This window comes from Aulonocara sp. 'chitande type north' Nkhata Bay, linkage group LG3 (assembly GCF_057382095.1).
Source record: "Aulonocara sp. 'chitande type north' Nkhata Bay isolate Kocher_YH1m ecotype deep benthic linkage group LG3, A_spYH_male_GT1.1, whole genome shotgun sequence".
In the NCBI taxonomy this organism is placed as follows: Eukaryota; Metazoa; Chordata; class Actinopteri; order Cichliformes; family Cichlidae; genus Aulonocara; species Aulonocara sp. 'chitande type north' Nkhata Bay.
In genome coordinates, this window is record NC_141346.1 from 68,468,918 (window position 1) to 68,482,797 (window position 13,880).

Sequence of the window (13,880 nt, forward strand, 5' to 3'; positions counted from 1 at the left end):
TATCTAAGGACCGTGATGCTGTCTCACTGTTTCCTTATTTGTAACCTGTCTCATACTAAAGTGTCAGGACTTCATGTGTGATCTATGAAGCTTTAACTGACTGCAGAGTACAAGATGGGCACCACACATTTAGTATCACAAGGGCAGACTCAATCCTGCTCTATCTGTTTATGCTGAACATCCTGTGAAGCTGTCGGTTTGTGTGCACGTACAGGTCAGTGATGCAGCCTCTGTACGGTCTGACAAAGTGCATTTAATGTTTGGTTGGTGTGTTTGCTGATGTGGGTGTTTCCCTCTGCAGGTCCCACCCTTCGTGCTGCTTCTTTTGTTCAAACTGACCAAAGAAAAGAATCCCGTCCTGGCTCACGCTGTTCTCACAAGCCTGCCAAACCTCGGCACTCATAAGGTACGCAGCACGACTAAGAAGAGCCTGTACTGACTGTGAGCGTCTGGAGACGGGGCTGGAACATCAGCAGCACCTTTCTACTTCATCTGAGCGCTCACAGTGTGTTTTAGTCCATCATACACACATGTGAGCTTTTATCTGTGGGGTCATCCAGGTCATGTAGTCTGAGGAGCTTCTCTTCATCCAGGAGGCTCCTAGAGTTTAAAAACCAGGGACCCGCGTGTCCCAAATACCAGCCTGTGAGCACAATCCACCAATAGCAGCGATAGATGTTAGTTTAGATTTTTGGGTGGTTTAAGTTGCAAAGCCGTCATTTCAGTCTGCCAGGAGCTGCTCAGTTCAGAGCAACATGAGATTTTTGGTTGCCAGTAATTTGCTAATAGAACAGCTCCAGCTTTGTAATGAAATCATATAAACAGAGGTTACATGATCCAAAGGCTCCAATCTGGAAGTACAATACAGTGGTTTGCAAAAGTCGGCCCCCTTGAACTTTCCCACATTTTGTCACATTTCAGCCACAAACATGAATCAATTTTATTGGAATTCCAGGTGAAAGACCAACACACAGTGGTGCACACGTGAGAAGTGGAATGAAAATCATACATGATTCCAAACATTTGTTACAAATCAATAACTGCAAAGTGGGGTGTGTGTAATTATTCAGCCCCCTTTGGGCTGAGTGCAGTCAGTTGCCCATAGACGTTGCCTGATGAGTGCTAATGATTAAACAGAGTGCACCTGTGTGTAATCTAATGTCAGTACAAATACAGCTGCTCTGTGACGGCCTCAGAGGTTGTCTAAGAGAATATTGGGAGCAACAACACCATGAAGTCCAAAGAACACAGCAGACAGGTCAGGGATAAAGTTACTGAGAAATTTAAAGCAGGCTTAGGCTACAAAAAGGTTTCCCAAGCCTTGAACATCCCACGGAGCACTGTTCAAGTGATCATTCAGAAATGGAAGGAGTATGGCACAACTGTAAACCTACCAAGACAAGGCCGTCCACCTAAACTCAGGCCGAACAAGGAGAGCGCTGATCAGAAATGCAGCCAAGAGGCCCATGGTGACTCTGGACGAGCTGCAGAGATCCACAGCTCAGGTGGGGAATCTGTCCATAGGACAACTATTAGTCGTGCACTGCTGTCAGGGACCAAGCAGTAAAGCATAAAGGACACAGGTGGTTTTAATTCAAAAAAGGGGTTTTATTGACCCAAAAATATGAAAATATATTTAACAAAGCCAAAACTTAAACAGGCAGACCAATAAAAGAGGTCAACTCAATAGACTAAACTCAAGATAATAATTAACAAAACCTCAAACAACCATATGACAAACTGACCTGCTGAAATGACACACAGGTAGTGATGGCCCGCTTGAAGCTGAAGCTCCGGTGTGTGTGTCAAAAAAATCAACACACTGCTTCAGAAGCACTGTGTCGAAGCTTGATTCGTTTGGCCAGAGTCACGTGATCGGGGACGTCCGAAGCTTCAGTTAGAACCTAACTGCTTCGGTATCTGATTCAATGGTTTATAAGGAAGTGAATCATTCGCGGGATTTGTGGAGTGTTTTGATGGTGACAGATAGCGAACCACTGATCATTCTACTGAGAGATTTGGAGCCAGCGAGGAATAGAGGAGGTTCTGTTGTGTGGGAGTATTTTGAGTGGATTTTGGTCAATCGGGTGGGTTTTCCAGCTTTGTGTTCTGGCCGTTTGCTTTTGTTTTGTGCGTGTTTATTATATCTGAAAATGGGAAAAAGGTAAAATGTCAAAAATCTGCTTCCATAATATAAATATCATTAAATAACTTTAGAAAAACTTCCACTTGACTCTTTACATGTAATGTAAAAATATATATTTTATTGTTTAATTAATCTGAAAATGTTAGTCTGCCAAATGTGCAGCAATTGAATTTCTTTATTCTCTTTAGCTGATAGTTTGTGGGGCCCAGGTAGACTGTAAAACTGCATCTCTACCAGTTTCTCTGCACTCCAGCCTCTTCTGTGCCATGTGAAGGGATTTTCCTTAAGGCAGGAGAAATTATCTCCACGAAAAGGAACAGGTTCGGCCATCGCACACTAGAACAAATTCTCTTTTTAAATAAAAATGAAAAAGGGTTACCTTAAATGCATCATGTTTGTAATTTGCAATTTCATAAGCATTTTTCTTTTCCATTTCACAATCAATTCTACCCCCAGGTCAAAAATATGTCTGGGAAAATTTCCCTGATATAATATTATTTATAAATACACCTGTCTAGCTGTTAATTGCATAAGTGCATGGAGGCAGGACCTCACAGCAGAAGCATACTCCATAATGTGTTGTACATTATTATATGTATATATTATATGTAACGTGGTATTTTTCAATTATTGTATTTACCAACATCAAGAAGTCACAAGCAAAGAAAGACCACACCATGGTGCATGTTTAAACAAGGAGAGTTTACTGGTCAAAACTATTTATTAAACAAATAAAACACATTTTTAAACCACCAAAAAAAATACACGTTCAAAGCAACAGCGGCCCAATATCAGACAGAACTCCACTCTGTAGAGAGAGCAGTCATTATGAAGCAGTTGGTTTTATTTTGTGGATTCAAGCTGCTCTTTGTATTTTTGGCCACCAGATGTCACCAGAGAGGACATGTGTTTAAAAGCTTCGAGTAATGAACCGTTTTTCAATACAGGCTTCAGAAAGCTTCATTTGGTAGTGATGGCCCGCTTGAAGCTGGCGCTTCGGAGCGTGTGTCGAAAAAAACAACACACTGGTTCAGAAGCACTGTATCGAGGCCTGCTTCGTTTGGCAAAAGTCACGTGACCAGTGACGTCCGAAGCTTCATTACGCACGTAACTGCTTCGGTACCTGATTCAAACGGATATAAGGAAGTGAATCATCCACGGGATTTTGAGTTGATTTTGCTCAATTCATTTTATCTGCCGAAGTGAAACACCTGAAATGTCCAAAATCATGTTTTCATAATGTAAATATCATTACAGCATATGACTTTAGGAACACTTCCATGTGAATTAAAGCTGATGAAGACTACAACAATGTATTTGACACTATACGTACATTACATTGCTACAGTTTAGAAAATCATTTTGTTTATTGTTTTTGGGTGATAGTCTGAAGGACCCAGGAATACCTGCATATCTACCAGCTTGCAGTGTAGTTCCTGCACTCCACAGCCTCTTCTGTTCCATGCAAGTGGATTTTCTCCAGGGCAGGAGAAACTATTTCTAAGAAAAGAAACAGACTCAGCCAGCACACAGTAACACTAATCCTCTTTTTAAATGTAAATAACAAAAGGGCTACCTGACATGGATCATTATGCCTGAAACGCCAGCATCTCAGGTTAAACCTCACAACATGTCGTCAAACACCATGCAGCTAAAACAGTACCTGGGAGCAGGGCCCTGTTTCAGGAAGCCGGTTTAGAAAACTCAGAGTGAAAAACGATACGCAGGGTTGAGTAACCCCGAACTGTCCAACTCGGAATATTCGGTTTCAGAAAGGCTGATAACAATTAGTTCAATCAACGCGGAGTTGCTTTAACCCCAAGTTAAGCGCGCGGACGAGGATACATAAAGCCCTGATTAGTGGAGCACAGATTAAGCGAGTCACCATGGAGACGGAGGGAAAGAAGGCGTGGTCAATGTATTTTACAGCGATTGAGGCCGAAATTCTGATGGCAGCATATGCCGATAACATGCAAATTTTGCAGAAAAAAAGTAACACAGCCTCAGCTGCAAAAAAAAGGGAGCATGCATGGCAAAACATAGCCGACAGAGTCAATGCGTGAGTGTTAATTTAAACATTGATCTAGGGATTTCCACCCATTTAACATGTTATTTTATCATATGTTATTTTATTTGTTATTTTATACATTTTATTTTGTGATGTGATGTGAGCACAGGTGCAACCCAACAGGCCCCAAACGTTCCTGGCAGCAAGTAAAAATGAAATATAAAAATATAGTCCAAACAGGTGAGGTGTAATTGTATTATGAGCCATAGTGCTTGGTCTGTTTGTCCCATGTAAATCAATTGCAGTTAGAGGCTACATTAATTGTCTTTCTGTAAGCACTTACTCTGTATGCTCAAATGTGACCCGTTATAGCCAACAGAAAAAAAGCGGAGGCCTGAAAAACAGGTGGGGGTCCTCCACCACCACCACTCACAGAGGCTGAGCAGTTGGCCCTCAGCCAAAACAGTGGGCGCCCTGTGGCCGAAGGCATCTCTGCGGGGACATCCTCTGAGGCAATAAGCCCGCAAGACACAAGTGCCTACATAGGGGGTAAATTCAAAATAATACATGATGTGCATACATCCTTTCTTCACAGTCACCTTTGCAGTGCTGCTCATTCATTTGATAAACTCTTTACCATAATGAATTATTTTGTAGTGAAGTTATTTTCCTACTGATTTTGCCTTCCCTCAGTCTTGGTTGTCTTTGAGAGCATAATGACAATGAAGTGTAAGGTGCTTGGTATGTTTGTTAATTGCCATTTGGTCCCTTGTAAGTTATAAGTGACCTGTATAAACCTCATATTCTATCAGTTGATGGTGATGGTGTACTGCATCTGGTGCAGCCTCCTGTTGAGCCAGACCAACATGCAGTTGTGAGTAATACTCCACAGATTATATGAGTGTACAGTAGAACAGCAATGTTGTTTATTTCTTTACTACAGGAAAATAATGAAGAAACATTGACAGCTGTTACAGAGGAGGAAGCAACAGAGACACTTTATGAGGTTTACATCTTTTAATACTTTGTGTACAGGAAACACAGGCGACCAATAAAGCCAGTTGAACAAAAAATCTGTTTATTCTTCTTTCAACATGTTGAGGTGATGGGTCAAAAGAAATGATTGTGACATATGGTGTCTCTGACTGCTCTTCCATCTTGTATGTCCGTGGGAGGGTCAGGATGTTCATGGTTTGGATCACTGCTGATGTTTGGTTCAGAAGGACAGTGTTCTCCTCTAATTGTGGCAATGTTGTGAAGAATCACACATGCCACAATAATGTCACATGCCCTTTCTGGGGTGACCCTGAGTCTTTGCAGGCACTGGAACCGGGCCTTAAGCATTCCGATAGTCATTTCAACTCTGGCTCTTGTCCTGCAATTAGCCAGATTATATCGCTGCTGTGGGCCCGGTTCAGGGTCAGAGTAAGGGGTAAGCAAATAGGGTAAACATGGATACCCGCTATCACCAAGCAAGTAGCCAGTGAACTCTCCTAAGACAGAAGGATACACTTCAGTTCAAATGTCCCTGAAGCAATTGGTCTTTATATATTTTAAAGTATTTTCAACTCACCATGTCCAAATTTTGTGCTCAGTGTACATTCACGGAATATTTGTGAGTCATGGACAGAGCCTGGCCACTTGGCTTCCACATTTGTGATAATGTTGGCAGCATCATATATGATCTTCACAGTGCAGAGAACACAAATTAGCATCCATTACTATAATGAAATAATTTGTTAGTTTGAAATGCTACAGGGAACTATGTACCTGTACATTAATGCTGTGGAAAGACTTCCTGTTCACATAGTCTCCTTCATTTACTGAAGGAGCAATGATTGGAATGTGAGTGCCATCTGTACAGCCAATCACGCCTGGGAACCCTGAAAATAAATGTAAAATTTAAGTAGTAGTCCAGGTATCACCACATCATAAATTAAGTTTTGGTCATCCTGATACCTGCAATTTTGTGGCATCCCTCTTTGATAAATCTTGTGGGTCTATGACCGGGGAACACCACACACGAGTACAGGAGACGTTTCAGTGCAACTGTAACATTCCTGACTGCCCGACAGACGGTAGCCTTGAAAACGTGCTCAGCGTCACCAATATTATACAGAAAGCTCCCGTTTGCAAAAAACCAAAGTGCAATACAAATAATATGTACAGAACTGAGAGCATGTCCGCGATGTGTCACATGAGCAATATATGGCCTGAGGATGTTATTCAAATAACTTATAGATTGTGCTGAGAAACGGTAACGTTCACACAGAAACTCATCAGGAAATGATAAAATGTCCAAACGCGATCTGATCACTCTCTCCCGGCGGAGAGCTCTGCGGAGAATTTGGGCTTCACGATCTACTGGCTCTTCAAGGACGGGGCACGCCATGTCTGACACTTCCTACTGTCAGGTTTCCGACAAAGGGGCGGAGACAGTCAGGGTTAGTTGTAGTAAACCTGCTAGGGGGCAGGTTAGCTTCACGGAGTGTGTCGTCATAGTGACTCACTCAGGCTTCAGCTGAACTCGCTTTGTGAAACCGAAAACCCAGAGTTTTCGTTAACTCAGGGTATACTTACTCAGTTTTTCCACTAAACCGGCTTCCTGAAACAGGGCCCAGGTTTACGGATTCTGCATACAAACGTGAACACAGAGCGCGGACCCGACGCGTCAGAATCAGATTTTGGTGCGTCGTCGGGTCCGCGCTGTGTTTGCCTCTTTTTTTCTTCGCTGGCTTCTGCAGCTGCAGGTTTCATAACCCTCTGTTTACATCTCTAATTAAGTCTCACATGTGTCAGCTTTCTTTTAATAGATACGAAATTCCGGATATATACTGATACATGACCAGAATTGTAATATTTCTGACTGAGGCAAAACTTTCCAGATTCCAATCAAATTGAATCGGATCCTGTATCGAATCAAAATGATTCTACAAATCAGTAACGATGCAGCCGTACTCAGTTTCCTAAGCATTTTCCCTTTCCAGTTCACAATCAATCCCACCCCTAGGTCAAAAATATGTATAGGACAATTGGCCTCATCTAATATTTTGTATGAACCTGTCCAGCTGTCCAGTGATTAAATGACAAGTAGATGGAGGCAGGACTTCACAGCAGGGGCATACTCCATAATGTGCTGTGTGTTATCATATGTATATTATATATATTGCTCACTTATTGTATTTACCAACATCAAGGAGTTATGAGCAAATAAAGGCCACCATAGTGCATGTTTAAATAGGGAACGTTTATTGATCAAAATGTATTACGCAAATACGCATTACATTTTTTCAGCCCCCCAATCGAGAAAACAAAACCAATTACATGTTCAAAGCAACGGAACGGTGGCCCAATATCAGAGAGAACTCCACTCTTGAGTGAGCAGTGATAATTGAGCAGTCCGTTTTATTTTGCAGATTCAAGCTGCTCTTCAAAATATTCGCCACCAGATGTCACCGGAGAGGACTGTGTTGAAAAGCTTCGAATAATGAACCGTTTTTCAATACAAGCTTCAGTGCTTCAGAAAGCTTCATTTGGCCATCACTACACACAGGGGAACTTAAATACTGGTTTAGCTAAACCAAATGACACACACGGGGGAAACAAGATGGCTGCCATATAACCAACTAATACAAAACATTTAAACAATCATGAAACACCCCCCAGGCAATGAAGCATGTGGTGCAATCCAATTAGGCTGTCAGTGGTACTTCAGGTCTCCTTCAGGTCTCCCAGCCCTTTGCCAGACAGGAGGAGAAGCCAACCCCCAGGTAACTCAAACAAAGAAAAGATGTATTAATATAACATAAAACGGAACTTTGACCTTGCAAGGTTAATATGTGTGCACGCCATCACGGGTGGTGAGGTGTGGAGCTTACCATGTGTGGCATGCCATCACAACTGCACAAAGTTGGCCTTTATGGAAGAGTGGCAAGAAGAAAGCCATTGTTAACAGAAAACCATAAGAAGTCCCGTTTGCATGTTGCCACAAGCCATGTGGGGGACACAGCAAACATGTGGAAGAAGCTGCTCTGGTCAGATGAGACCAAAATGCAAAATGCTCTGTGTGGAAAACTAACACTGCACATGACTCTGAACACACCATCCCCACTGTCAAATATGGTGGTGGCAGCATCATGCTCTGGGGGTGCTTCTCTTCAGCAGGGACAGGGAAGCTGGTCAGAGTTGATGGGAAGATGGATGGAGCCAAATACAGGGCGATCTTGGAAGAAAACCTCTTGGAGTCTGCAAAAGACTTGAGACTGGGGCGTAGGTTCACCTTCCAGCAGGACAACGACCCTAAACATAAAGTTAGGACAACAATGGGATGGTTCAAAACAAAACATGTCCATGTGTTAGAATGGCCCAGTCAAAGTCCAGATCTAAATCCAATCGAGAATCTGTGGCAAGATCTGAAAACTGCTGTTCACAAACGCTGTCCATCTAATCTGACTGAGCTGGAGCTGTTTCAAAGAAGAATGGGCAAAGATTTCAGTCTGTAGATGTGCAAAGCTGGCAGAGACAGACCCTAAAAGACTGGCAGCTGGAACTGCAGCAAAAGGTGGTTCTACAAAGTATCGACTCAGGGGGGTGAATAATTACACACACCCCACTTTGCAGTTATTGATTTGCAAAAAATGTTTGGAATCATGTCTGATTTTCGTTCCACTTCTCACGTGTGCACCACTTTGTGTTGGTCTTTCACGTGGAATTCCAATGAAACTGATTCATGTTTGTGGCTGTAATGTGACAAAATGTGTGCAAGTTCAAGGGGGCCGAATACTTTTGCAACCCACTGTATTTTACCTACACATACATTCTTGTATTTAGACAACACCTGAGGGATAAAACAAACTGTAAATGTCTCCAGCTGGTGTTAACAGCACCACTAACACATCTGTGCTGATGGGGTGTGTGTATCTGTGATCTACAGCTCATGTCTGTCACATCAAATGCAGCTGAGTTTATGTAGCTCCATAAAGCACAGCTGATCGTCCTGCGCTGTGTGTGGTCCTGAAATGAACCTAATAAACAAAGATGTGTTTTTGAGGTTTATCAGTGTAAAAGCAGAGATCAGACTGATGTCCATCAAATCTCTGTGATGCCATCTCTGTGCACAAATGAATGGCACAATATCAAGAGCAACAATTCAAACACTGCATTAAACAAACTGTGCTAAATATTAGCACCATTAGCAGGACACTGTGTGTGGATAATGTTGGTAAATCAGTTTGTGCACATAACTGAAATGTTCCCCTCTCGATGTTTAGCACTTTGACAAAGGAGCAAAGAGAAATTCCCACGTCTTCCACACAGTTTTCTCTGTGTGAACACAGACAGTGTTTCTTGTACCCAGTTTGTAGGAGCTGGGATTGGACTCCACCACAGCAGCCTCTGTGTGGGATAGATGCAGTGCTCTGTAGTATAAAGCACTCTGTCAGTGAGCTGGACTCTCCAAACCAGCAGTCATCGTCTAACATCTGCCTTCTTCAGCTGTAACCGTGTGTTTCTCTTGTAAACTTGGCTCTGATCATATGTGCTGTAATATTCCAGCTGTGCTTCCCGATCGTGCTGCACAGTCTGCACATGCTGGCCGGCTCCCCCAAGCTGAGAGCAGTGGGACTGCGCCTCATGACCGCTCTGTGGAAAAAACAGGTTTGCAATAATAACGCATTACTATAAATGTCATATTCATGTGTTCAAAGCTTCTGTTTGTCTTTGATTGTGTGCTGCTTTGGTCATGTCTGTAAGGACCGGGTCTACCCAGAGCTGCAGCGTCTAATGAGCCAGCAGGACAGCAGGGTGGTGCTGGGGAGGGACGCCCAGTGGGAGCAGATCCTGGCCAGGGCCGCCTGTGTCAGGGACATCTGCAGAGAGAGGTGGGTCCTCCCATACTTACAGAAACAGTGGGCACTTCCTACATTCACTGGTTCATTCATTCAGTGGACTTTGCATGCACAGTGCAGACAGTGTGAGCTTCCAACACCAGGATTCTTCATCTTCCCTTCTAATGAGTAATAATCACTGACTGGACTCTTCATAGATGTTTCTGCTCAGCAAGCTGATGAAAGTTCAGAAAAATAGAAATATTTGTTTTTTCAGTCACATCAACTTTGCTTGTTAAGATAAATGAATGCACTTTGTAGCTTTGCAGTGAATGAAGCCTCAGCTCGACGCTCCACTGAGTCCCTGTTTCTCCAAAAATCAGCAGGAGTCCAGTTTTAAATATTTCCGTACAAATGTCCAGAGCAGCTACACGTGCCTGAATCCAGAAGGATCAAAGTCTTACAAAGTTCAGTTCAAACAGAGAGACTGAGAGGCCGCTAACTTCCTGTCTCTGCCAGACTATCAAAATAAAAGCATACATTTGAAGCAAAAGAAATCCAACTATGTCAGTCTGTAAGCACTGCTTCCCATATAATACAACTCTAAGCAAGTGAGCCTTAACTTTATAGTTTTAACCTTTAACCCAAAAACTATGTTGATCATATAAACTCCACAAGCTGCATCCAGGCTCCTGCACACGTCCTTTACATGTTAGCTGTTAGCTAATGCTTGTCAGTTTTTGTGAACTGGCCTTTATGTGTGTTGATGAAATAAAACAATGATTTTATTTGATTATTTCCTTTGTTCTAACCAGCTGGTGCACACTGTCCATCCTCCCGGGGCCTGTTACACCTGCTAACATGTACATGCAGCTTTTTTAGCAGCATTAGTGAAAACCTGGGAAACCCTCTGGATGGATGCTACAGTACAAATTTAGCAAATCATTGAGCTGTTTTGTTGTTTTCACAAATGCTTACGTTTGCTTTTATTGTAAAACATTTGCAGCCATAAGAGTTTGCAATGATAAGAAGCTGTGTTTGGCATTTACTTACTTACACGTGTCCTGGCACTTTTAATGCTTTTTTCTTAAATAAAAATGGTAACAAAATTAGAAGAAACTAGGGCTGAACGATTATGGAAAATAATCTAATTGCGATTTTTTTGCCCCAATATTGCGATTGCGATGCGATATGCGATTATTTTTTAAGGTATTTGTCTTCTGTATTATTAAACAAAGACAAGCAATACATCATATAGTATGGCCAATACTATATTACATTAATTTTAAACTGTTCTTTCCTGGAAGACAGACCTCTGTTATGATGACATGAGGTGATGCATGAATTGATGACTGACATTTTTATTTAACTTCTTCAATCACAACAGTATATTTGAACATACACAATAGTTTATTTTTAGCTTACAAACATCTGAGCATAAAGTGCTGACAAGGAACCCTGGTGTAAACATTAAAATGAAAGTCAGTGCAGATTGCAGAAATATACATAAACAAAATCAGTGGCTTTACCACACTCAGTTTTTCGACATCTGTGAACTACTAGACAGTCATTCAATTAAAAAATAATATTAAATAAATAAAACTAATAAATAAAAAATACACACATCTTACTGATCTCTGCAGTCAGTAACATTACACATAAAGTGCAAACATAATAGCAATTGTATAAACACACACACAAACACGCCTTTAAAATTTAAAGGCGTGAAATTGGACGGTCTAGTTCTGATTAGCGTCACCGCTGTCTCGGTGGAGTTTAATAAACTCGGCCGTCTGCTTCTTGCTATCTAAAATATAACCAGACACTGGTGTAAATTCTCGACTGTCTCATACTTCTGTTTAATAAGTTTTCTGTTTGACGTTTAGTCAGCTGTGTGAAAACCAAGGAGGAACCCACCCGGGGGATTAATAAAGTTTTATTTTATCTAATCTAATAACTTTAATCTCAGCCAAACCGATTTACTCACGAACAAACAAAACACTGAAAAAAGCCCAACAATAACATTTTTAGGTTGTCTAAGTGACTTATATATTACGTTTAACCCGAGCAGCGAAACTCCGCGGTGATCTGAAAATGATGTGCCGGGAGTTGTGCCGTTCTCGGCCGCATCAGTAACCCTCGAGCTCCCGGCTAGCTGTCGAGCTGGTGGGTAGCAGACGCCTCTGAAAACGTCGAAGCACTTTTGCAAATATGGGATATCTTGATAAACCGAGCAGATATTTGATGTTTACACAACTACTTTCTCGCCTGAAAATATGTTAAAAGTTTATTTTGTGACCCAGAAAGATTAGTATGAGTAATTTTAAAACTTGGTAGCGGCCGCCATTGCTGGAAACTGGAGTTTGGCTGGGCCGCGCTATGAATTCTGGGATATGGTAGTAATTTGGACAGCCTTCGGCGCGTCGCTGTGACGTAATCGGTCTACAAATGCGGCCTCAGGAGGATGCAGCTCATGAATTTGGACATGTCCAGAGTATAATCGCAGCCTTTGCGGTTAGAAAATTGCACTTGATCATGTCGCGATATTATCACAAATGCGATATATCGTTCAGCCCTAGAAGAAACACATTTCCCACTTTGTTCACGCTGATGTGTGTGTTAACCAGGCCTTACCAGCATGCAGGGGACATGGTGGCTAAACCTCCTTAGGAAACTCAACTCCTTTGGAGTCAGCACACCCATCATGATGACTTTTTACTACGCCTTCCTGGAAAGCATCATGACCTTCTCCATCACCTGCTGGTCCCACTCCCTCAGCCTTCATACAGGAACAGACTGCAGCATCAGTGTGCTCTAAAATCATTGGCCTGCCTGTCAGAACTCTGGCAGGTTTTCATCAACAGGCCCTTAGACAGGCAGCCAAAATCATCAACGACCCCTCTCACATTCTTCACCCTGCATTTCAATGGCTCCCCTCTGGGCGACGCCTCCGCTGCATTTCCTGCAGGACTGAGAGGAGGAGGAGCGCCACCTTTGTCCCCAAAGCAGCTCTGCTTTTTAACTCCATCTGATAAGAACATTTCCCACACCAGAAACATAAACTACACTCTTATACCAACACTTTACTCACTTTTAGTCGCTTACAGTTATTTATTCACCTTCAGTCACTTTAATTTTAAAACTGTGTAATTTTAACACTGTATATTCTGTGTATTTATTATCTCACTTTTATTGTGCTTATCTTCAACGTCATGCTGCTCTGTTGTATGTTAATTGGCCCTTGGGGATAAATAAAGTCTCTCTGATTCTGTTCTTGTTTTTTTTATATTGGTAGTTTGATAGGTTTCGTATTTGTTTTCTTTTACATCATATTAAAATGTATAAATATATAGATTTAAATATATTTGTGTATTCATGTTGGATTGTGTTTGGTTTTCTTTTATTTATTTCTGCAGTGGTTGTTGTGTATTACTATTTAGATTGTCTTTTTTCCATTATTGTAATTGTGTATAAAGTTTGATTTGAATGAAAGTTACACTCAAATGCTTTCAGTGTTGCTGTGTTGAGTGTTTTCATGTTTAATGTTTGTATGGAAGACACAGAAAGACATTCAGCTAAAGAAATCTGTGCTAGAGGGACTTTAAAAAATAAATAAACAGAATGTAAATAATGATGTTTAGTATTTGAGAAGGAAGCTGTTTCTACAGGATCCTGATGGACACTCAAAGGTTTATAAAATGTTCTCATTAGTTGTTTACAGCAGAATATCAACCGATGTGAACCAAAACAACAAAAGTGTGTGAGACTACAAATTCTAGAATCAGAACTGCTGATTTCATTACTCTGAACTTTTAAAGGCAGGTTTTGTATCTGAGAGCAGGGACACTTGCTGTGTTCAGTGTGACTCGTCTCTGCAGAAGGTCAGGGCTCTGATAGTTGC

The 13,880-nt window shown here is 41.7% G+C and overlaps 2 protein-coding genes across 2 annotated transcripts in view; both read left to right on the forward strand.

Moving 5' to 3' along the window:
• Window positions 1–13,880, forward strand: part of LOC147336810 (NACHT, LRR and PYD domains-containing protein 12-like) — a 220,092-nt gene that overhangs the window by 185,138 nt on the left and 21,074 nt on the right. The window lies entirely within an intron of this gene.
• LOC147336816 (focadhesin-like) lies at window positions 9,427–12,871 on the forward strand. The gene is made up of 3 exons (XM_086285618.1): window positions 9,427–9,809; window positions 9,906–10,033; window positions 12,607–12,871. The coding sequence occupies exons 1-3, from the start codon at window positions 9,741–9,743 to the stop codon at window positions 12,647–12,649; spliced, it is 240 nt and encodes a 79-aa protein (XP_086141744.1). The 5' UTR covers window positions 9,427–9,740; the 3' UTR covers window positions 12,650–12,871.

Bases quoted from the DNA above. Each gene is read 5' to 3' on its own strand.
- LOC147336816 (XM_086285618.1), top strand. From the start codon at position 9,741: ATGCTGGCCGGCTCCCCCAAGCTGAGAGCAGTGGGACTGCGCCTCATG. The intron at 9,810-9,905 runs GTTTGCAATAAT...CATGTCTGTAAG, and splicing joins CCGCTCTGTGGAAAAAACAG to GACCGGGTCTACCCAGAGCT. The intron at 10,034-12,606 runs GTGGGTCCTCCC...TGTGTTAACCAG, and splicing joins AGGGACATCTGCAGAGAGAG to GCCTTACCAGCATGCAGGGG.